The sequence below is a fragment of the Rhinoraja longicauda genome, chromosome 38 (genome assembly GCF_053455715.1).
Source record: "Rhinoraja longicauda isolate Sanriku21f chromosome 38, sRhiLon1.1, whole genome shotgun sequence".
NCBI lineage: Eukaryota > Metazoa > Chordata > Chondrichthyes > Rajiformes > Arhynchobatidae > Rhinoraja > Rhinoraja longicauda.
In genome coordinates, this window is record NC_135990.1 from 5,312,207 (window position 1) to 5,336,560 (window position 24,354).

The 24,354-nt window shown below is 47.7% G+C and overlaps 2 protein-coding genes across 11 annotated transcripts in view; one reads left to right on the forward strand and one right to left on the reverse strand.

The window, feature by feature from the left end:
* LOC144610904 (synaptotagmin-11) overlaps positions 1 to 18,868 on the forward strand; it is a 37,489-nt gene extending 18,621 nt beyond the window's left edge. For both annotated transcript variants that reach the window (XM_078429892.1, XM_078429891.1), the window contains exons 2-5: positions 738 to 1,579; positions 8,676 to 8,844; positions 10,209 to 10,375; positions 13,566 to 18,868. In XM_078429892.1, coding sequence (XP_078286018.1) covers positions 738 to 1,579; positions 8,676 to 8,844; positions 10,209 to 10,375; positions 13,566 to 13,715 — 1,328 coding nt within the window. In that variant the 3' untranslated portion in view covers positions 13,716 to 18,868. The remainder of the gene's footprint in view (positions 1 to 737; positions 1,580 to 8,675; positions 8,845 to 10,208; positions 10,376 to 13,565) is intronic.
* A 1,529-nt stretch (positions 18,869 to 20,397) lies between these two features.
* The window catches only part of LOC144610803 (uncharacterized), a 102,257-nt gene continuing 98,300 nt past the window's right edge, over positions 20,398 to 24,354 (reverse strand). For all 9 annotated transcript variants that reach the window (XM_078429717.1, XM_078429711.1, XM_078429712.1 and 6 more), the window contains one exon: positions 20,398 to 24,329. In XM_078429717.1, the coding sequence (XP_078285843.1) occupies positions 23,758 to 24,329 (572 nt within the window). In that variant the 3' untranslated portion in view covers positions 20,398 to 23,757. The remainder of the gene's footprint in view (positions 24,330 to 24,354) is intronic.

Consider the following 24,354-nt stretch of genomic DNA (forward strand, 5'->3'; position numbering starts at 1 on the left):
GCCATATTAATAATCTGTAGGAAGGAACTGCAGAGGCTGGTTTAAACCAAAGATAGACACAAAATGCTGGAGTAACTCAGCGGGACAGGCAGCATCTCTGGAGAGAAGGCATGGGTGGCGTTTCGGGTCGAGACCCTTCTTATAGGCTGGAGACTTGCAGGGATAACGGCAACGAGAGATAAAGAACAATGAATGAAAGATCTGCAAAAAAGTAATGCTGATAAAGGAAACGGGCCATTGTTAGCTGTTTGGTGAAAATGAAAAGCTAGTGTGACTTTGGTGGGGGAGGGATAGAGAGAGAGGGAAAATGTCGGGCCTACCTGAAGTTAGAGAAACCAATATTCATAACACTGGGTTGCAGTCTGCATATTAATGGGAAAATGAAATTCCTCGTATGTTACAAAACAGGTATGATTATGATTATAATTAATAATGTCTAGGTCAGAGGTTCCCGACCTTTCTCGTCCCGTTTACCCCGTGCCAACTTTTCGAAAGTAAATTTACCCTGTTTTGTTCAGTAATTTGAGTTTACACTTCTACCATAACAAAGGGGAAATTTTAAAATGCTGTGTTTAACATTATTATTTTAAGTTCAAATAACAATGATGGTAGGCTAAATGTATCCCCTTGGGGTAAATACCCCTTGGGGGGTAAATGTCCCCCCGGTTGGGAAGCCTTGGTGTAGGTGTGTTGGATCCGGTGTTACTCTAACCTGTCTCTCCCTGTGTCTTTGTCAGTGCACCTCCAGGTTGTCCTTGGTGCGGGTCTAGCCGTCCTCTGCTTCTGCCTGATCGTCGGCTGCGCGCTCTGTTGGCGGAAGGGGAAACGCCGGGACAAGGAGCAGGCGCTGGAGCGGATCGTGCTGGACTCCAGCTCGGGGCTGCTGGGACACGCGGGCACTCCGGTCAAGCAGCAGTACGAGGAGGTGGAGGGCTCGGTCCTGGACTACCCGAGCTGCCCCACAGCCGGCGGGTCGGGCCTCGGCCGCCAGGGCAGACCCGGTCCGCACGGGAGGGCGTCCTTGCCTTTCATCCCCACCGTCCAAAGGGTTGGCAACACCAGGAGCATCCTGGAGCGTCGCTGCACGGTGTCAGCAGTTGGCACGTACTACAAGGACGCCACTGCCGATGCAGACGCCTTGCGACCTCCGCCGGCTGTATCAGACATGAAGACAAAGGCACGGCCTCTCCTGCACTTCACCCTATGCTACTCGTCCCACGAGATGGCTCTGATGGTGGGCGTGATCAGCCTCCACAACCTCCCCAAGAGGTTTGGCAGCGGCTGCGACTCGTACGTACGGGTGCGCCTGCATCCCAAGGCGATGGAGACGCAGCAGACCGCCGTGCGCAGGAAGAGCCTGAACCCGGAGTTCCGGGAGAGTTTCCAGTTCTCTGGGTGCACCCTGGAGGAGGTCAAATGCCTCAAGCTTCGCTTTGCAGCCTACGTCAAGGAGTTCCACAACCTCAAGGACACCTTCGTTGGCGAGTTGCTCTTTCCTCTGGAGCAGGGCGACTGGACGTTGGACACTCCCTCCGAGTACACCAGGGAGTTGACCAGCACCAGGTCAAAGCTCAAAAAGGTAGGCGGCGAGACGGGGAAAGCTTAACGGAAGGTAGACCCAAAATGCTGGAGTAACTCAGCGGGACGGGCAGCATCTCAGTAGAGAAGGAATGGGTGAAGTTTCGGGTCGAGACCCTTCTTCAGACTGAAGGTATTTATTCACAAAATGCTGGAGTAACTCAGCAGGTCAGGCAGCATCTCAGTAGAGAAGGAATGGGTGACGTTTCGGGTCGAGACCCTTCTTCAGACTGAAGGTATTTATTCACAAAATGCTGGAGTAACTCAGCAGGTCAGGCAGCATCTCAGTAGAGAAGCAATGTGTGACGTTTCGGGTCGAGACTGATGTCAGGGGAGGGGGCGGGACAAAGATAGAATGTAGTCGGAGACAGGAAGACTGGTGGGAGGGGGACTGGGGAGGGGGAGGGGATGGAGAGAGAGGGAAAGCAAGGGCTATCTGAAGTTAGAGAAGTCAATGTCCATACCGCTGGGGTGTAAAATACCTAATCGTAGAGTCGGAGGGAAGAAGGAATGTCAAAGAAAGCTTAAAGGAGTTGTGCAGGGCAAGATTTATTTACAGAGGGAGGTGTGGGCCTGTCAGTGGTGGTGGTGGAGGCAGAAACGATAGTGGCGTTTAAGAGGCTTTTAGATAAGTACATGAAGTGCAGGGAATAGAGGGATACTAGGTTAATTCCCGGAATGGCGGGACTGTTGTATGTTGAAAGACTGGAGCGACTAGGCTTGTATACACTGGAAGCATGCAGGTACAGCAGGCAGTGAAGAAAGCCAATGGAATGTTGGCCTTCATAACAAGAGGAGTTGAGTATAGGAGCAAAGAGGTCCTTCTGCAGTTGTACAGGGCCCTAGTGAGACCGCACCTGGAGTACTGTGTGCAGTTTTGGTCTCCAAATTTGAGGAAGGATATTCTTGCTATTGAGGGCGTGCAGAGTAGGTTCACTAGGTTTAATCCCGGAATGGCGGGACTGTCGTATGTTGAAAGACTGGAGCGACTAGGCTTGTATACACTGGAATTTAGAAGGATGAGAGGGGATCTTATCAAAACGTAGAAGATTATTAAGGGGTTGGATACGTTAGAGGCAGGAAACATGATCCCAATGTTGGGGGAGTCCAGAACAAGGGGCCACAGTTTAAGAATAAGGGGTAGGCCACTTAGAACGGAGATGAGGAAAAACTTTTTCAGTCAGAGAGTTGTGAATCTGTGGAATTCTCTGCCTCAGAAGGCAGTGGAGGCCAATTCTCTGAATGCATTCAAGAGAGAGCTAGATAGAGCTCTTAAGGATAGCGGAGTCAGGGGGTATGGGGAGAAGGCGGGAACGGGGTACTGATTGAGAATGATCAGCCATGATCACATTGAATGCTCGTGCTGGCTCGAAGGGCTGAATGGCCTCCTCCTGCACCTATTGTCTATTGTCTATTGTCTATTGATATGGATCATGTACTGACAGGTGAGGTCAGTTCAACTTGGCATTGTGTTCGGCACAAATATTGAGGGCCGAAGTCATTAGTTATAGGAGCATAATTAGGGCCATTCGACCCAAGTCTACTGCACCATTCAATCATGGCTGAATGGGCTCTAATTCTGTTCCTGGAAAAACTCAAGGACAGAGTTTGCACGTTCTCCTGGTGACCGAGTGGGATTTCCCCAGGTGCTCTGGTTTGTAGGTTCTCCAAAGCCTGTGGGATAGAGCTAGTGTACAGGCGATTGTTGGTCGGCACGGACTTGGTTTCCTGTTTCCAAGGGCCGGTTTCCACACTGTATCTTTAAACTAAACTAATATACTCTTGGGAAAAACATTCTATGAGCTACTTTGAAAATCAGAGAAATAGTTTTCCTATATTTTGGTCAATATTGTCCTCCAATATTCCAATCAGATCAATAAACACCATTGACCTCACATCTACTCAGTGGCAACATAGTAATCAATAACCAATAATCTCACAAAAATCTGGCTATGGATGGTTATTCTTTGAGTAAACCAAATGGCACTAAATTATCATATCATCATATATCATATATATACAGCCGGAAACAGGCCTTTTCGGCCCACCAAGTCCGTGCCGCCCAGCGATCCCCGTACATTAACACTATCCTACACCCACTAGGGACAATTTTTACATTTACCCAGCCAATTAACCTACATACCTGTACGTCTTTGGAGTGTGGGAGGAAACCGAAGATCTCGGAGAAAACCCACGCAGGTCACGGGGAGAACGTACAAACTCCTTACAGTACAGCACCCGTAGTCAGGATCGAACCTGAGTCTCCGGCGCTGCATTCGCTGTAAAGCAGCAACTCTACCGCTGCGCTACCGTAATACACTTTAACGCAAAAGCAAAGCGCTGGAAATCTGAAATACAGAGCAGCAGGAAATGTTGGAAATATTCACCAGGTCAGGCAGCATTTACAGGGGGAATGTCAGAGTTAATGTTCCAGGGCACCGTAATTCATTATCTTTTGTCTTCTCGGACTTCCCCATTTGTGACTGCATGCACTGTTCCAATGCAGTTCAATTTAAGTCAAGAGAGGAAAGAAAAGACACAAAGTGCTGGAGTAACTCTGTGGGTCAGACATCTTTGGAAAACACCGTGCAGAGTTGCTGCTGCCTTATAGTGCCAGAGAACCGGGTTAAATCCTGACCATGGGTGCTTGTCTGTACGGAGTTTGTACGTTCTCCCCGTGACCCGCGTGGGTTTTCTCCGGTTTCCTCCCGCACTCCAAAGACGTACAAGTTTGTAGGCTAATTAGCTTGGTATAAATGTACAAAATGTAAAATTGTCCCTAGTGTGTGTGTGTGTGTGTGTGTGGGGTCGTGTTAATACGCGGGGGTGGCTGGTCGGCGTGGACTCGATGGGCCGAAGGGCCTGTTTCCGCGCCGTATCTCTAAACTAAACTAAGCATGCACTGGCGCTGAGAACAATGAAGGACTCGGAGTGAGGGGGCTACCGAGAACAAAGACAGACCACAGGGACTGTAATGAATACTTCATAACCTTTGTTGGCATCCTTTATGGTGGCGACTCTTTGCATACCTTGTGTATGGTTGCACAACAAAGAATTGCACTGTGGGACATTTCACATCTAAAGCTCTCGTTTGTTTGTTTGTTTGTTTGTTCCTGAACTACAGCCAAAAGGGTGCACGATAGCGTGACAATTTTAGGCCCACCTTACTCACCGTCGTCCCCTTGGTGCTAATGGAAGAAGTTTAATTGAAATTGGTGTTATATTTTAAAAGTTATTCACATTTTAAAGTTTAAATCTATCTCATAGGCAGGATGGGGGGAGGAGGGAGGATAATGGGAGGGAGGGGGAGGGGAAGGTGGAGGGGTGATGGAGGGATAGGGGGAGGGGGGTGAGGGTGCTGGAGCAATGCAGGAGAGGTTTGGGCACAATGGGTCCACTTGGTCTAGTGTGATAATAAAGTATCAATCAATCAATCAATCAATCAATCAATCAATCAATCAATCAATCAATCGATCAATCAACAACTTTGGCTGCAATTCTTCACCAAACATTAGGAGGCATCTTGCTGCTTCCTGCAACTGCCTTCACAATGTCAAGGGCAAAGGATTTTAACAAGTGACTATTTATTCTAGATTATTTCACTTGTAAATGTTTGCTCATTGTAACAACCCATTCAGAAATCATTCTCTGACGTTGGTTGATTTTGTCAGGATATAATTATATTCACATTTACGCCTTGGTTTAGCACATTGCAACGTACATCTGAGACTTGCTGTGATGTACAGCGATTAGGTCTCCGCGCAATGGTAATCAAGGGGAACCACACTGCACGTAGCTGTAGCTAGCAATCGGAAGCACTTTACTTGCTAACTTTGACATCCACCTGAACAGGCAGATGCATTGATTCTAATGAAGATAGACACAAAATGCTGGAGTAACTCAGTGGGACAGGCAGCATCTCTGGTGACGTCTCAGAGCCGAAACGTCACCTATTCCTTCTCTCCAGAAACCCTCGCGGTCACGGGTTAGAAAATGTGAATCTCGGTCGAGGAGGTGGGTGTGAAGCAGTGGGAAGTGAAGAGGGTGAAGTCCGGAGAGAGAGGTGATCGGAAGGGAATTACTGAGTTTAAGGTCTCGGCGGTTGAAAGTTCAGCTCCATTAGTGGAGGGATTAGCGTTTCTCTAGAGTTAGAGAAAGGTGAATATGTCATAAGACAGCCGAGTCAGAGAGGGTTGTCGAGGTAGAGAGAGGCAAAGTAGACAATAGACAATAGGTGCAGGAGTAGGCCATTCGGCCCTTCGAGCCAGCACCGCCATTCAATGTGATCATGGCTGATCATTCTCAATCAGTACCCCGTTCCTGTCTTCTCCCCATACCCCCTGACTCCACTATCCTTAAGAGCTCTATCCAGCTCTCTCTTGAATGCATTCAGAGAATTGGCCTCCACTGCCTTCTGAGACAGAGAATTCCACAGATTCACAACTCTCTGACCGAAAAAGTTTTTCCTCATCTCCGTTCTAAATGGCCTACCCCTTATTCTTAAACTGTGGCCCCTGGTTCTGGACTCCCCCAACATTGGGAACATGTTTCCTGCCTCTAACGTGTCCAACCCCTTAATAATCTTGTACGTTTCGATAAGATCCCCTCACATCCTTCTAAATTCCAGTGTATACAAGCCTAGCCGCTCCAGTCTTTCAACATATGACAGTCCCGCCATTCCGGGAATTAACCTAGTAAACCTATGCTGCACGCCCTCAATAGCAAAGTATAATGGGAATTGATCAGAAAAATATCATTTATCTGAACCTTTCACGATCCAAAGCCAATGAAGTCCCTATTTGTCGGTTAATAGTCTTGGTAGAAGTGTAAATTGTCCCTAGTGTGTGTGGGATAGAATTAATGTGCGGGGATCGCTGGTCGGCACAGACTCAATGGGCCGAAGGGCCTTTTTCCGTGCTGTATCACTAAACTAAACTAAACTAAGAAGAGGAGAAGTGAAATGTAAAGCTGGAGGGTTACCATTGTGTTGGTAATGATATAGTGAGACTCACCTGATGCAATTTCCTCTGTTTCATGTTTTCCACTGCTACATGTGACTGTGTGGGTGTATTTGTAAACAGCTATATAAAGATAATTTAAACTCAACGCTTTTCCTTATTACACATCACTCTACTATAGGGTTCAGCAGTTTGCCTTCGTGTTCATCGACTCGTGTAAATAATTCATAACTGTGAATGTACATGAATTATTAGCCAGTTCCTGCTTATTTATAGATAGCGCACTTGCTATCTGTTCTCAATAGCCCTGTGTCATCTTGGACAGCAGTGATTCACGAACACAAAACATCAGTTCATCTTTTATGACGCACTTTGTTCCCTCTCAGAGAGCTGGATCACTTCCTCCACTGCCTTGATACATTTGAATGGCTGTTTATCCTGTGGCAATTTGCGTTCATTTTTATATTCATCTCACACAGAGGGGGGCAATGCAAACATCTGTTTCCAGACACAAAATGCTGGAGTAACTCAGCGGGTCAGGCAGCATCTCAGGAGAGAAGGAATGGGTGACGTTTCGGGCCGAACCCTCCTCAGTCTGAAGAATGGTCTCGACCCGAAACGTCACCCATTCCTTCTCTCCTGAGATGCTGCCTGACCCGCTGAGTTACTCCAGCATTTTGTGCTTACCTTCGATTTAAACCAGCATCTGCAGTTATTTTCCTATAAATCTGTTTTCAGAATCAGAATCTGAATCAATTTATTGGCCAAGGTGGCACAGCGGTAGAGTTGTGGCCTTCGGCGCCAGAGACCCGGGTTCGATCCCGACTACGGGTGCTGTCTGTACGGAGTTTGTACGTTCTCCCCGTGACCTGCGTGGGTTTTCTCCGAGATCTTCGGTTTCCTCCCACACTCCAAAGACGTACAGGTTTTGTAGGTTAATTGGCTTGGTAATTGTAAAAATTGTGTTGTGGGATAGTGTTAATGTGCGTGGGTCGCTTGCCAGCGTGGACCCTGGTGGGCCGAAGGGCCTTTTTCCGCGCTGTATCTCTAAACTAACCTATAAACATACAAGGGATTTGGCTTGGTGTTTGGCTACATGTTAAAAGCGCAATTCACAGCAGACAATTAAAAAAAAAAAAAAAACATTATAATTAAAAAATGTAAAATTAAAGTGCAAGAGTAAAAATGGGCAGCCTCGCGAAATATTGCACTGGCACCAAGGGCAGGAGTCCGTGACACTCGTTTCCTTGGGAATAGATCCGTGCTAGAAGACCAGGAGGCTCTAATGGGTGTGTCGGAAGGAACTGCAGATGCTAGTTTACCCCGAAGATGGACAAAAAAAGCTGGAGTAACTTAGCGGGACGGGCGGCATCTCTGGAGAGAAGGAATTGGGTGGCGTTTCTTCAGACTGAGAGTCGGGGTGGAGAGAGGGAGACACCGAGATAAAGAAGGGTAAGATTTTAGATTTTTTTTTTTTATATTTTAGATTTAGAGATACAGTGCAGAAACAGGCCCTTCGGCCCACCGGGTCCGCGCCGCCCAGCGATCCCCGCACACTAACACTATCCTACACCCACAAGGGACAATTTTTACATTTGCCCAGCCAATTAACCTACAATCCTGCACGTCTTTGGAACGTCTAGTAAGTCTAAGGTGTGAAAACGAGACATCAAAGGGGACGAATCACAAGGAAAATGTAGAATAGATCATTGTTAGCTTGGAGAAGGTGACAATGAAAATATACAGAGATAAAAATTAAATCGGGGGACAGTCAGACTGGTCGGAGAACTAGGAAGGGGGAGGGATGGAAAGAGAGGGAAAGCAAGGGTTACTTGAAGTTAGAGAAGTCAATAGTCATACAGTATAAAGAAGGGTCTTGACCCAAAACGTCTCCCATTCCTTCTCTCCTAAAATGCTGCCTGACCCGCTGAGTTACTCCAGCATTTTGTGTCTACCTTCGATATTCGTACTGCTGCACAAGCGAAATATGAGGTGCTGTTCCTCCAATTTGGAATCTTCTGAGCAGAATAGGCAGCTGATTGAGGAGGTGGCACCAAGTGACAACAGGGGTGTGAGGGGAAGAGTGGCCTCCGTCTGTGAGCTTCCGTGATGATTAAACGGGCCTTGCTTCACTTCCAGTGCCTCAGCAGCCAGGACCTGGTGAGCCCCACGGGCGGCCCGGCGCACCCCAAGCCCGTTGGTCAACTCTTCATCCTCCTGCAGTACCAGACTCTGGCCAACCGCATCAAGGTCATGGTACGCAAGGCCGAGGGCCTGGGCCGTCTCACCCGGATCCCAGGATCACCAGGTAAGGGCTCGCGACAGAGAAACATAGAAAATAGGTGCAGGAGTAGGCCATTCGAGCCACCAGCGCCATTCGATATGATCATGGCTGATCATCCACAATCAGTACCCCGTTCCTGCTTTCTCCCCATATCCCTTGATTCCTTTAACCCTAAGAACTATATCTAACTCTCTCTTGAATACATCCAGTGAATCGGCCTCCGCTGCCTTCTGTGGCAGAGAATTCCACAGATTCACAACTCTTTGGGTGAAAAAGATTTTCCTCATCTCAGTCCTAAATGGCCTGCCCCTTATTCTTAAACTGTGTGACCCCTGGTTCTGGACTCCCCCAACATGGGGAACATTTTTCCTGCATCTCAGCCTGTCCAATCCCTGAAGAATTTTGCACGTTTCTATAAGATCCCCTCTCATCCTTCTAAGTGCCAGTGAATACAAGCCCCAGTCGACCCATTCTTTCATCATATTTCAGTCCCGCCATCCAGGGAATTAACCTGGCGAACATACGCTGCACTCCTTCAATAGCAACAATGGGAGGTCACCACAGAGAGCCAGAGAGGTCAGAGTTGGATAGACTAGGCTTGGACAGAGTGGATGTGTCCACTAGTGGGAGAGTCTAGGACTAGAGGTCATAATAGCCTCAGAATTAAAGGACATTCCTTTGGGAAGGAGATGAGGAGAAATGTCTTTAGTCAGAGGGTAGTGAATCTGTGGAATCCATCGCCACAGATGGCTGTGGAGGCCAAGTCAACGGATAATTTTAAGGCAGAGATAGATAGATTCTTGATTAGTGCGGGTGTCAGGGGTTATGAGGAAAAGGCAGGAGAATGGGGTTGGGAGAGAGAGATAGATTTTTTTAAAATATAGATTTAGATATACAGCGCGGAAACAGGCCCTTCGGCCCACCAAGTCCGTGCCGCCCAATGATCCCCGCACATTAACACTATCCTACACACACTAGGGACAATTTTTACATTTACCCAGTCAATTAACCTACATACCTGTACGTCTTTGGAGTGTGGGAGGAAACCGAAGATCTCGGAGAAAACCCACGCAGGTCACGGGGAGAACGTACAAACTCCGTACAGACGGCGCCCGTAGTCAGGATCGAACCCGAGTCTCCGGCGCTGCATTAGCTGTAAGGCAGCAATTCTACCGCTGCGCCACCGTGCCACCACGATTGAATGGCAGAGTAGTCATGATAGGCTGCATGGCCTAATTCTCCTCCTATCACATGGCCTTATGACCTTATGAAGGCAGAGAGCAGTCAAATCAGGAACCTGATTGTGACATTTCAGCAAATTGACCGACTCGAAAGATTTCACATCGATGTTGTGGGCTAATTCGTCTCCTTGTTATGTTTCTTTGTAGACCACAGCGTCATTATAAATCTTTACAAAGATGGCAAAGTAATGTCCAGCAAGGAAACCAAAGCTTCGAGTGGCTACAACCCTGTGTGGAACGCCCCGTTTCTCTTTGACATCCCCTCAGGAGACATTGAAAGTCTGGTTCTCTCTTTGGAGTTCATTGTCATGCAGGTAAGGCATAACTTGACCTTAGGCTCCCAGCATCACGGTGGCGCAGCGGTAGAGTTGCTGCTTTACAGCGAATGCAGCGCCGGAGACTCAGGTTCGATCCTGACTACGGGTGCTGCACTGTAAGGAGTTTGTACGTTCTCCCCGTGACCTGCGTGGGTTTTCTCCGAGATCTTCGGTTTCCTCCCACACTCCAAAGACGTACAGGTAAGTAGGTTAATTGGCTGGGTAAATGTAAAAATTGTCCCTAGTGGGTGTAGGATAGTGTTAATGTATGGGGATCGCTGGGCGGCACGGACTTGGAGGGCCGAAAAGGCCTGTTTCCGGCTGTCTATATATGATATGATATGATATGATATGAATATTGTGTAGGAAGGAACGGCAGATGCTGGTTTAAACCGTAGACACAAAATGCTGGAGTAACTCGGAGGGACAGGCAGCATCTCTGGAGAGAAGGAATGGGTGACGTGTTGGGTTTAGGGTCGAGACCCTTCTTCAGACTGAAGAAGGGTCTTGACCCGAAACCCGAAACGTCACCCATTCCTTCTCTCCAGAGATGCTGCCTGTCCCGGTATGAATATTGTCTTCTCTTTACTTCAAGTAACCCTTGCTTTCCCTCTCTCTCCATCACTCCTCCATCCTAGTTCTCTGACCAGTCTGGCTTTCCTCCTGATTAATTTTTATATCTCTATGCTTCGTTGTCACCTTCCCTGAGCCAACAATGATCTACTCTATATTTTCCTTGAACCTTGTCCCCTTTGATGTCCGGTTTTCACAATTTACCCTTCCAAATCTCTGTGCCTCCCTCTCCCCTGACTCTCAGGATGAAGAAGGGTCTCGACCAGAAACATCAGCCATTCCTTCTCTCCAGAGATGCTGCCTGTCCCGCTGAGTTACTCCAGCATTTTGTGTCTATCTTAGATGGTGTGTCATGTTCTTGGTGAGACCGCACCTGGAGTATTGTGTGCAGTTTTGGTCTCCTAACCTGAGGAAAGACGTTCTTGCCTTAGAGGGAGTACAGAGAAGGTTCACCAGATTAATCCCTGGGATGGCGGGACTTACATATGAGGAAAGACTAGATAGACTGGGCTTGTACTCGCTGGAATTTAGAAGACTGAGGGGGATCTTATAGAAACATATAAAATTCTTAAGGGGTTGGAGAGGCTAGATGCGGGAAGATTGTTCCCGATGTTGGGGGAGTCCAGAACCAGGGGTCACAGCTTAAGGATAAGGGGGAAGTCTTTTAGGACCGAGATGAGAAAACATTTCTTCACACAGAGAGTGGTGAGTCTGTGGAATTCTCTGCCACAGAAGGTAGTTGAGGCCAGTTCATTGGCTATATTTAAGAGGGAGTTAGATGTGGCCCTTTTTGCTAAAGGGATCAGGGGGTATGGAGAGAAGGCAGGTACAGGCTACTGAGCTGAATGATCAGCCATGATCATATTGAATGGCGGTGCAGGCTCGAAGGGCCGAATGGCCTACTCCTGCACCTATTTTCTATGTTTCTATGTTTCTATGTTTCTATGTTTCTATGTTTCTATGTTTCTATGTTTCTATGTCCGACAGAGTGAATGTCAACAACAGGCTTTGTTCCAGAAATTGGTGATAGTTGAGGCCAAGGTGTTGTAGCAGTGAAATGCAAAGATGGTGGATGTTGTAGAGGCACAAGAAGTACCTTGTCAAAGAGGACTACACCATCCAAACCTACCGAGTGAAATAATGGAAGAAAATAACTGCAGATGCTGGTACAAATCGAAGGTGTTTATTCACAAAATGCTGGGGTAACTCAGCAGGTCAGGCAACATCTCAGGAGAGAAGGAATGGGTGACGTTTCGGGTCGAGACCCTTCTTCAGTCTGAGAGTCGGGTGATCCTGAAACGTCACCCATTCCTTCTCTCCTGAGATGCTGCCTGACCTGCTGAGTTACTCCAGCATTGTGTGAATAAATACCTTCGTTTTGTACCAGCGTCTGCAGTTATTTTCTTATACTAATTGTTAGCTAGGCGATCACAACGTCACCCATTCCTTCTCTCCTGAGATGCTGCCTGACCTGCTGAGTTACTCCAGCATTTTGTCAATAAATACCTTCGAGTGAAGTAATGGAATCAGATCTCGGTTTAGTTTATTTTAGTTTCGTTTACTATTGTCACGTGTACCGAGGTACAGTCAAAAGCTTTTTTTGCTGCGTGCTATCCAGTCAGCGGAAAGACTGGACGTGATTACAATCAAGCCGTCCACAGAGTACAGGTATAGGTATAATGTTGTTCCTGAAATACTGCCAAAACGGTAGACGATAGCGCAACAATTTTAGGCCCAACTTACTCACCATTCACCTGTGGTGTGCAGTATCAAATACTTAAATGGCGTCACGGGTTCTTAGGTAGTCTAGCTATAATTATAACTCATCCCATTATAGTTATAACTCATCCCATTATAATTACACAGTGGCCGCAGCTGGTAGTGCTGCTGGCACTCATTGCCAGAGACCTGAATTCATTCCTCCCCTCGGGTGTTATCTGTGTGGAGTGTGCATGCTCTCTCAGACCTAGTCTGAGGAAAGACATTCTTGCCATCGAGGGAGTACAGAGAAGGTTCACCAGATTGATTCCTGGGATGGCAGGACTTTCATATGAAGAAAGACTGGATAGACTCGGCTTGTACTCGCTGGAATTTAGAAGATTGAGGGGGGGATCTTATAGAAACGTACAAAATTCTTAAGGGGTTGGACAGGCTAGATGCAGGAAGATTGTTCCCGATGTTGGGGAAGTCCAGAACAAGGGGTCACAGTTTAAGGATAAGGGGGAAGTCTTTTAGGACCGAGATGAGAACGTTTTTTTTCACACAGAGAGTGGTGAATCTGTGGAATTCTCTGCCACAGAAGGTAGTTGAGGCCAGTTCATTGGCTATATTTAAGAGGGAGTTAGATGTGGCCCTTGTGGCTAGCGGGATCAGGGGGTATGGAGAGAAGGCAGGTACGGGATACTGAGTTGGATGATCAGCCATGATCATATTGAATGGCGGTGCGTATAGGCTCGAAGGGCCGAATGGCCTACTCCTGCACCTATTTTCTATGTTTCTATGTGCCCTGACGGTTCCACTTTAGTCTCTCCCATCTAGGGGGGCGGTCCCGTGTCTCACGGGCGATGGATCCAAACGCAGTTGCTTGATTGCAAATGTCTTCTCTCTTTGCCAGGGCCGTATCTACACCAGAAGCTGTGTCCTGGGCCGGGTTCTCATCGGGGCCGATGCCCCAGAGACTGGGAGGATGCACTGGAAGGAGATGTGCAGCCGTGGCCACGTGGAAACCGCCCGTTGGCATGCCATCCAGTCGGACGCTCTGTAGACGACCGCATGTCTGTCGTATCTCACCCCCCCCCCTCCCCCTCAGAGTCCACCTGTGCGTTGATAAATGTCCTATCCTACGTCCATGTGAAGCTTGGTGTGGTGCTACCTGATGCTACCCTTGTCGGCCTAGATGTTACCCTTGTTGGCCCAGTCCAGTCCAGTACCAGTTGCCAAGGGACACAGGGGGACCACTTTGAGATCATTTCATCTCTAAGCTTATAAGATCATGATCTATCATGCTGCCATTTCAACAAGCAGAGGACTCTCGCGAATGTGGTAACTTCCAACAAAGGACTGGAATGAAAAAACTAGTCCTCAGCAGGGTAACGGTAGTGTTACAACCACGTGCATGTGTTTAACAGGGACTTTTTCCCCAGGGTGGGTCTCACTAAGGGTCTCGCACCTGGAGATACAAGGACAGGTGATCAAAAGATTGGTCAAAGGGACAATTTTCAAAGAGTGTCGCAAAGAAAGGGAGGGAACAGAGAACTGGCGAATTGAATGCCAGAACCTGGCTTCCGCGGGCTTGAAGGGAACGACCGCCAATGGCAGAACGATTGGAATGAGGGCCGTACGAGAGGGCAGAGCTGGGATCTTGGAGGAGGTCTTGGAGGTAGGGAAGGTTTGAGAACCGGAATGAGATTTATTTATTTTTAAATGTGCTGCGGTCAACCAAGCCTCGATGTCAAGCAGCAAGCAAAAGTTTGAAGAGTGTATCAGACTTGATGGTTGAATGGGACTTGGGTTACCAGCATCTCGATGACTCCCTTCTCGATGGAAGTCAAGAAGCATCAGAACATCTGAGGGGTGGTCCCAAATGCCACTGGTCATGTTGTAAACGTGGGCTGGATGGATTTGAAAGGTACGGAGGGTTAAGGTATACTGCTGGACATGTTGACCTGGGTAGACCTGCCCCATGGTAGACCCTACCTTCACGAACATCAGTCGCAAGATTCTCCAAATGGTCAGTCGTGGAAACATCTGCATGGCACGTTCCACAGAGAGGGTATCTAGCGTTTGCCCTCGAGCCCAAAGAGGTCGGATGGCCCTTGGTGAGGTGGAGAGAGGAATAGCGCAGCTAATTAACACAGAAAGATCATTCATTGTAATTGTCGGCAACTTTGCATCAGAAGTGGATAGGACTGGTTTGGAGGGATATGGACCAAACGCGGGCAGGTGGGACTAGTGTAGCTGGGACATGTTGGCCAGTCTGGGCAAGTTGGGCAGAAGGGCCCGTTTCCACGCTGTATCACTGTATGACTCTAAGTGATATTGGAACCTTGTTCTAGTGCATGTAGTTCTGGACCATCAGAGCTGTAGGAGGATAAACCGATCAGACAGCGAGTGATTTGTAATGGACAGAGACTTGCTTCACAAACTGAAATGTCGATATGTGTGTGGGTACTTGTTCTGACAGCCATAGTGGCTGGAATGTAATGAATCGCTGAGACAGATTGAACTAGGCCGAATTAGGCCATTCAACCCATCAAGTCTAATCCGCCATTCAATCATGGCTGATCTATCGTTCCCTCCCCACCCCATTCTGCTGCCTGCTCTCTGTACTAATCAAGAATCTATCTTTCTCTGCCTTAAATATATCCACTGACTTGGCCTCCACAGCCGTCTGTGGCAATGAATTCCACAGATTCACCACCCTCTGACTAAAGAAATTCTTCCTCGTCTCCTTCCTAAAGGAACGTTCTTTAATTCTGAGACTGTACCCTCTGGTCTGAGACCCTCCCACTAGTGGAAAACATCCTCTCCACATCCACTCTATCCAGGCCATTGTTTCATTCTATCCAAACCAGGCTGTGGATCTGTGTAGATGTTGTACAATGCAGATCGATGCAAAGTGCTGGAGTTACCCAGTGGGACAGGCAGCATCTCTGGAGAGAAGGAATAGGTGATGTTTCGGGTTGAGAAGTCTGCCAACAGGGCCTCCAGAGTTGCTGCCTGTCCCACTGAGTTACTCCAGCATTTTGTGTTCAACTTCGGTGTAAACCAGCATCTGTAGTTCCTTCCTACACACGTTGTACATTACACCTGTTTCTGCTTCGAGAAAGGGTTCGTTCTTGTATTCACATCATCTACAAGCTATCCGAGTCTTTAAAATCATCTCAAAGTAACTCACGGCTGACATTATATCCTTGTCTCGAAGAAAATGCCATCTCGTGACTCAATGCGGTGGACTCTCCAGTTGCTTGCTTGACGGTCCCCACGGGATTAACCTCTGGAATGCACTTGTGATCGCACCACCCTTTGATATTCCCTTGAACATGTTTTGCAGGAATTAAGTGATTTATCTGCATGCTTCTCAGTTTACCTTCTAGTTGTGTGAGAGACCTCTGAGTGGTGTATGTGTCCACTGTTTCTCCTGCATCCTGCTTCCAAATGTCAGGTTTGTTGGGTTGTGCTAACTGTACCGAGTAGTTTCAAATGTTTCACTTCACATCCTGAATCATAATGTCGTTTCTGACTCATGTTTCCCTTCCATTCTCCCCTCAAGTTTTGTCTCAATTCAGTGCAGTTTTGTTCTATTGTGCATTAGTAACTCTGTGCGAATAACTCCACATTAGTAACACTGCATCAGTAACTACCCACTAGTAACTACCCACCAGTAATTCTGTCCCTTTACCTCCCCCCTCGTCTCCATCCAAGGACCCAAACAGTCTTTCCAGGTGAGGCACAGGTTCACCTGCACCTCCTCCAACCTCATCTATTGTATCTGCTGTTCCAGATGTCAACTTCTCTACATCGGCGAGACCAAACGCAGGCTCGGCGATCGTTTCGCTCAACACCTTTGCTCAGTCCGCCTTAACCAACCTGATCTCCCGGTGGCTCAGCACTTCAACTCCCCCTCCCACTCTGACCTTTCTGTCATGGGCCTCCTCCATTGTCATAGTGAGGCCCACTGCAAATTGGAGGAACAGCACCTCATATTTCGCTTGGGCAGCTTGCACCCCAGCGGTATGAACATTGACTTCTCTAGCTTTAGATAGCTCCTCTGTCCCTCTCTTTCCCCTCCCCCTTCCCAGTTCTCCCACTGTCTTCCTGTCTCCAACTACATCCTTTCTTTCTTTATCCCGCCCCCTCCCCTGACATTGGTCTGAAGGGTCTCGACCCGAAACGTCACCCATTCCTTCTCTCCAGAGATGCTGCCTGACCCGCTGAGTTACTCCAGCATTTTGTGATACCTTCGATTTGTACCAGCATCTGCAGTTATTTTCCTACAGTAATTCTGCACTAGTTAGTACCCACTAGTAACCCCTCACCAGTAACTGCACCAATAACTACCACTAGTAACTCCATGCCAGTGGAGCTTTTAACGGTTAACATAGTTTGAGATATTTTTACTGCAGGTCCAGTGGGAAAATTACTATTTTAAAATCATGAAGAGATTAGATTCTGAACAATTGAACATATTAACTCAGATGGATAAGATGATGGAGTTAAAAACCATCCGTGCGTGTGTCTTTAGATTTTACATGACATTTCAAAAGAATCAGATATTTACAGATGATGTAGAATCACCAGAATGTCAACTCATGTGGATATCATGAATATTAGTCAATGGATATATTTAAGGCAGAGATCCATAGATTCTTGATTAGTACGGGCGTCAGAGGTTATGGGGAGAAGGCAGGAGAATGGGGTTAGGAGGGAGGGATAGATCAGCCAAGATTGAATGGCGGAGTAGACTTGATGGGCCGAATGGCTTAATTCTCCTATCACTTATGACCTTATGATCATATAGAAAATAGGTGCAGAAGGAGGCCATTTGGCCCTTTGAATATGAATGTTGATTTCTCTAACTTCAAGTAACCCTGACATCTCCTCTCTCTCCGTCCCTCCCCCACCCAATTTGTTGTTCTAGCTTCAAAGTCGTCTTGTTGCGTCTCATTGTCTGTAACTCGTTTTCACCTAGCTCACAGCTAACAATGGCCTGTTTCCTTCATCATCGTTACTTCTTTGCATGTCTTTCATTCAATTGTTCCATATCTCTCAGCATCACCATCGACATCTCCTGTTCCCCTTTCCCCTGATCCTGAGACTGAAGAAGGGTCTCGACCCGAAACGTCAACTGTTCCTTTTCACCAGAGATGCTGCCTGACCCGCTGAGTTACTCCAGCTTTTTTTGTCTATTTTCTGTCAACTCATTCGAGTCTGGGCTGGATTTTCTTCTCGTAGGGAGTGAAGGTGCCTGGAACACACAGCTGGAAGTAGGGGCAATAATCATAAGTTCATAAGTGACAAGAGTAGAATTAGGCCATTCGGCCCGTCAAGTTAACTCCGCCATTCAATCATGGCTGATCTATCTCTCCCTCCTAACCCCATTCTCCTGCCTTCTCCCCAAAACGTTTGATATCCCCACTAATCAAGAATCTGTCTATCTCTGCCTCTGTCTATCTCTGCCACTGACTTGGCCTCCACAGCCTTCTGTGGCAAAGAATTCCACAGATTCACCACCCTCTGACTAAAGAAATTTCTCCTCATCGCCTTCCTAAAAGAAATGCTGGAGTAACTCAGAGTGTGCCACCGCTAAGTTGTGTTGAATAAAAAGAGAGAGTTTCACAAGTAAATAACAGGCAGCAAAGCCTCTTCAGGGAGAAGGCAGGAGAATGGAGTTGAGAGGGAAAAATAGATCAGCCATGATTGAATGGTGGAGTAGATTCGACAGGCTGAATGGCCTAATTTTGCTCTTATGTCTTAGGAACATAGAATTGCCAATGTAGAGATTTAAATTCAGCTGAGCCAAACATTGTTGGCCGTGTTATCTGATATCTTGTTTAAGGCAGTGGAAAGTCCTGGAGATTGCACAACCCTCTGCATCATTAAATCAGTTACAGGGCCCATGGGCTGGCTGGCAAGTGCCAGCGATTATTCATTTGTGTGCAGCCACAGTTCATGCAATGTTGCCAGCTCTGTTAGTTTGCTCACAAAGTTATCATGTGTCGTGCTTTAGACAATAGGTGCAGAAGTAGGCAATTCGGCCCTTTGACTTGGTCCCCGTTGGTATGGCTTCCATTTCTGTGTGAACCAGAATCCGTCCGAACAGAATAGTTGTGGTGAGCCTCCATTCAGAGTGTGTATACACTTTGCTTTGTGTATCAATGTGCAATGTGTGTGTAAATGTTGAAACTCAAATAAATCCTGCAAATATACTGTGTGTTCCTTCTCGTTCTGTCTTGTGAAATTCTTTGTCTGTAGAAATCCTGGTTCCTTCTCCCTACTGTTGCGTCTTGCTACCACCAGGATGCCATTTTTCCATTGGGAACCTTGAAACACGTGTGGCGCAGATCGTAGAGCCGCACAGTCGGTAGAGCTGCTGCCTCACAACTCCAGAGAGCCCGGTTCGATCCTGACCTCGGGTGCTGTCCGTGTGTGGAGTTGCACGTTTTCCCCCGTGACCACTTGGGTTTCCTCCCACATCCCAAAGACGCAGGGGTTGTGGGTTAATTGGCTTCTGTGAATTGCCCCAAATGTGTAGAGTGCAAAATTGGGATAATATAGAACTGCACAGACTTTTCAGTCAGAGAGTTGTAAATCTGTGGAATTCTCTGCCTCAGAAGGCAGTGGAGGCCAATTCTCTGGATGCTTTCAAGAGAGAGCTAGATAGAGCTCTTAAGGATAGCGGAGTCAGGGGGGTATGGGGAGAAGGCAGGAACGGGGTACTGATTGAGAATGATCAGCCATGATCACATTGAATGGTGGTGCTGGCTCGAAGGGCCGAATGGCTGCCGTATCTCTGAAATTAAAACTGAAAGAAACCCAGGTTGGATCTTAACCTCAGGTGCTGTCTGTGTGGAGTTTGAACGTTCTTCCTGTGACCAAGTGGGCTTCCTCCAAGTTTAGAAACATAGAAAATAGGTGCAGGAGGAGGCCATTTGGCCCTTCGAGCCAGCACCGCCATTCATTGTGATCATGGTTGATCATCCACAATCAGTAACCCGTGCCTGCCTTCTCCCCATATCCCTTGATTCCGCGAGCCCCTAGAGCTCTATCTAACTCTCTTTTAAATCCATCCAGTGAATTGGCCTCCACTGCCTTCTGTGGCAGAGAATTCCACAAATTCACAACTCTCTGGGTGAAAAAGATTTTTTCTCACCTCAGTTTTAAATGGCCTCCCCTTTATTCTTCAGATTCCTCCCACATCCCAAAGACGTGCGGGTTTGTAGCTTATTTGGCCTCTTGTAAAATTGTCCCTCATGCGTAAGAAGTGAGATAACATAATACCAGTAAGACACGGTGGCGCAGCGGTAGAGTTGCTGCCTTACAGCGAATGCAGTGATGGAGACTCAGGTTCGATCCTGACTACGGGCTCTGTCTGTACGGAGTTTGTACATTCTCCCCGTGACCTGCGTGGGTTTTCTCCGAGATCTTCGGTTTCCTCCCACACTCCAAAGACGTACAAGTATGTAGGTTAATTGGCTGGGCAAATGTAAAAATTGTCCCTAGTGGGTGTAGGATAGTGTTAATGTGCGGGGATCGCTGGGCGGCGCGGACCCGGTGGGCCGAAGGGCCTGTTTCCGCGCTGTATCTCTAAATCTAAAAAAGACAGGGTGTTGGATGATCAGCATGGACTTGGTTGGCCGAGGGTCTATTTCCATGCTGTATCTCTAAGCTAAATCGAAGGCCAATTGTTCTGGCAAACCACCACATGATACAACAGTTTAGATGCAGCAAAAGCTGTAATGAAGTACATGTCACAAACCAAAAAACATGCTAAACACAACTCTTTACAAATTCAGCAAAATCAGGGAACAGACTTATTCCGCACATCGTGGGTTTCAACATAGACAAAACTGGCAAAGTCCTTCTGGAGACGTCCATGAACAAACTTGGACGGTTTTCTCTGGCACTCTGTTGATTGAGGGGTGACCCGATAGAAGTAAGGCGGCACGGTGGCGCGGCGGTAGTGTTGCTGCCTTACGGCGCCAGGGACCCGGGTTCCATCCTGCGTACGGGTGCTGTCTGTGCCGAGTTTGTAGGTTCTCTCCGTGGGTTTTCTCCGAGATCGTTGGTTTCCTCCCACACTCAAAACGTGCAGATTTGTAGGATAATTGGCTTGGTATGAATGTAAAATCATCCCCCGCGTGTGTGTGTGTGTGTGTGTGTGTGTGGGATAGTGTTAGTGCATGGGGATCGCTGGTCAGTATGGACTCGGAGGGCCGAAGGGCACTGTATCTCTAAACTAAACTAACCTAATCTATACAAAATTATAGATTAAAACTATTTTAAAACTATGTCAAAACTAATATTCAGGATGGAAATGCTAAAGTCTAGGGGGTATGGCTTTGAGGTGGGAGGGGCATAGTAATGTGACAATAGACAATAGGTGCAGGAGTAGGCCATTCGGCCCTTCCAGCCAGCACCACCATTCACTCTGATCATGGCTGATCATCCACAATCAGTACCCCGTTCCTGCCTTCTTCCCCCACATCCCTTGACTCCGCTATCATTAAGAACTCTATCTAACTCTCTCTTGAAAGCATCCAGAGCCTATTCCTGTGCTGTACTGTTCTACGTTCTATGAAACATCATTGAATTTGACACTGCACAATTATAAACCACTTCTCAATAGAAAATGCAGATTACTCAAAAATCTCAGGAATCTAAGCTGGCATTTAATTCAATAGCCTTTCTCTCGTTTCATGCGAGAAACAAAAAAATTCAGTGCCTTATGAAACATAGAAAATAGGTGCAGGAGTAGGCCATTCGGCCCTTCGAGCCAGCACCACCATTCAATATGATCATGGCTGATCATCCTAAATCAGTATCCCGTTCCTGCCTTCTCCCCATATCCATTGATTCCGTTAGCCCAAGGAGCTATATCATGTCTGAAGAAGGGTCTCGACCTGAAACGTCACCCATTCCTTCTCTCCTGAGATGCTGCCTGACCTGCTGAGTTACTCCAGCATTTTGTGAATAAAAACCTTCGATTTGTACAAGCATCTGCAGTTATCTTCTTGAGCTATATCTAACTCTCTCTTGAATACATCTGTTGAATCTTATAATATGTTGAATCTTATAAATTTTAGCAGAATTTGGACGTTCAAAAGAGGACTTTGTTTGGTAAGTGGTCAGCTTTTTAGGCTGTCTGTGTGGAGTTTGCACGTTCTGACAGTGGATTTTCCTCTGGTTCCACTTCAGTTTCCTCCCATGTCCCAAACATTGGTGTGGGTTGGAAAATTAACTGTCCTCTGGTGAGTTAGTGAGTGGGAGAATCTTGGAGACAGGTATCCCGAATTTTGTTCTTTGATCTCCACATCTTTCTATCAAGGTTAACCCAGACTCGGCCTTTCTCCCCAATAAAGTGTTACATTCTGCGTGTTCTTACGAGGAATTACTTTAGTTTAGTTTAGAGATACAGCGCGGAAACAGGCCCTTCGGCCCATCTACACACACTGGGGACAATTTTACATTTATACCAAGCCAATTAACCCACAAACCTGCACGTCTTTGGAGTGTGGGAGGAAACCGAAGATCTTGGAGTAAACCCACGCTGTCACAGGGAGAACGTACGGACAGCACCCGTAGTCGGGATCGAACCGGGGTCTCTGCCGCTGTGAGGCAGACAATAGATAATAGACAATAGGTGCAGGAGTAGGCCATTCAGCCCTTCGAGCCAGCACCGCCATTCAATGCGATCATGGCTGATCACTCTCAATCAGTACCCCATTCCTGCCTTCTCCCCATACCCCCTCACTCCGCTATCCTTAAGAGCTCTATCCAGCTCTCTCTTGAAAGCATCCAACAAACTGGCCTCCACTGCCTTCTGAGGCAGAGAATTCCACACCTTCACCACTCTCTGACTGAAAAAGTTCTTCCTCATCTCCGTTCTAAATGGCTCTACCACCGCGCCACCTTAATTCCACAAATACTCAAGCATTGACAAAAAGCAAAAACAAATATCAAGAGTTTAGGATGTGTCAAATCCCACTGTGGCGATCCCACAGTGGAAAAGTCAAAGGCTAGAGGGCGTACTTTAAAGGTGGGAGGGGGAAATGTTTAAAAGGTGTGCAGGGCCAGTTTTAGTTACACAGAGAGAGTGATGGGTGCCTAGAACACGCTGCCAGGGGTGGTGGTGGACGCAGTTACGATAGTGGTGTTTCAGAGGCTGTCAGACAGGTACACGGGTATGCAGGCAATATGGATCACGTGCAGGTAGTAAGCTATTGGCATTTAAGAGGCTTTTAGGTGGGCACATGGAAATGCAGGGAACGGGGATTTATGGATTACCTGCAGGCAGATGAGATCAGTTTAGCCTGGTATCATGTTCGGCACAGACATTGCGGGCCGAAGGGCCTGTTCCTGTGCCCTGCTAGTCGACGTTTGAAGTAAAGGGCTGATTGATGTTTCTTGCCAAGACCCTGCATTGGGATTTGACGTGAAATTATACCACAAAGCAAAGACACAAACACAGTGGTAGCAAAGGGAAGAGAGAAATACACCTTGCTGTGTAAACAAATCAGCAGTACAATATTATTTGCTATATTGAACCACATACAACAGTGACAAGCAAGCTTCAGCCTCCTGGAATAATTGAGCTTGTCAAGGATTGCCTTGAGCAGAACGTTCCTTAGAGAGTTCCATTCATGTCTCTTCGTTCAAAATATCTGTAATGCAGCAACTGTTTACGATTGTCCCTCTTTCCTGAATGTCTCAGCTATCTTACTCCTCGCTCAGAAGTTAGACACGAAATGCCGGAGTAACTCAGCGGGACAGGCAGCATCTCTGGAGAGAAGGAACGGGCGACGTTTTGGGTCGACTGGGAGTCAGGGTAGAGGGAAACGAGAGATGGAGACGGTGATGTAGAGATATATAGAACAAACGGATGAAAGATATGGAAAAAAGTAACGATGATAAAGGAAACAAGCCATTGTTTAACTTTTGCTAGGTGAGAACGAGAAGCTGGTGCGACTTCAGTCTGAAGAAGGGTCTCGCACCGAAACGTCACCCATTCCTTCTCTCCAGAGATGCTGCCTGACCCGCTGAGTTACTGCAGCTTTTTGTGTCCATCTGTAGTTCCGTCCGACACATTACTTCTTGTTCAGGTTCCTCCGGTGCATGTTGAAGGGTCTGGGAGAGAGGAGGAGAGAGCACTTGACCGCCGATGACATCGTCCTTCCTTGTGCCTTCTCAGCGTCGCTCTGGCCGTCGGAGGCGGAGGAGGAGAAGTTGAGTGGTGAGACGGGGCGGCTGCACCTGGAGGGAGAGGGTGTCCTGCTCAGGGGCAAGGGCGAGGGAGACCTGTCTGGCGTGCGGGCTCCCTTTGGCCACAGCGGGCCTGGCGACGCGCCACCGAGCCACACCTCCGGGCGGAGGGTCAGCTCAGCACCGGAGGGACTGCGGTCAGATGGCGCGGCCTCCCAGTAGCCGTGGCCAGGCCTGGCGCCGGGTCCACCGCCCTCAGCAGATGAGGCCAGGTCTTCCCTTCGGAACGGCGAGAGGTCTCTGCCTCTCCGGTTGAAAGGTTTGAACTCCTGGAACGAGTGGGAAGCCCAAGGGCTGAACTGCTGCCCTTCTGAAGTGCTCACTTCCAGCCCGGTCAAGGCAAGAGATGAAGCTTGGCTCCAGTCCTTCTCCAGAAGATGCTGACCCTCGGCTTGAGCTGTTGGGGGGGGGGGGGGGGGGAA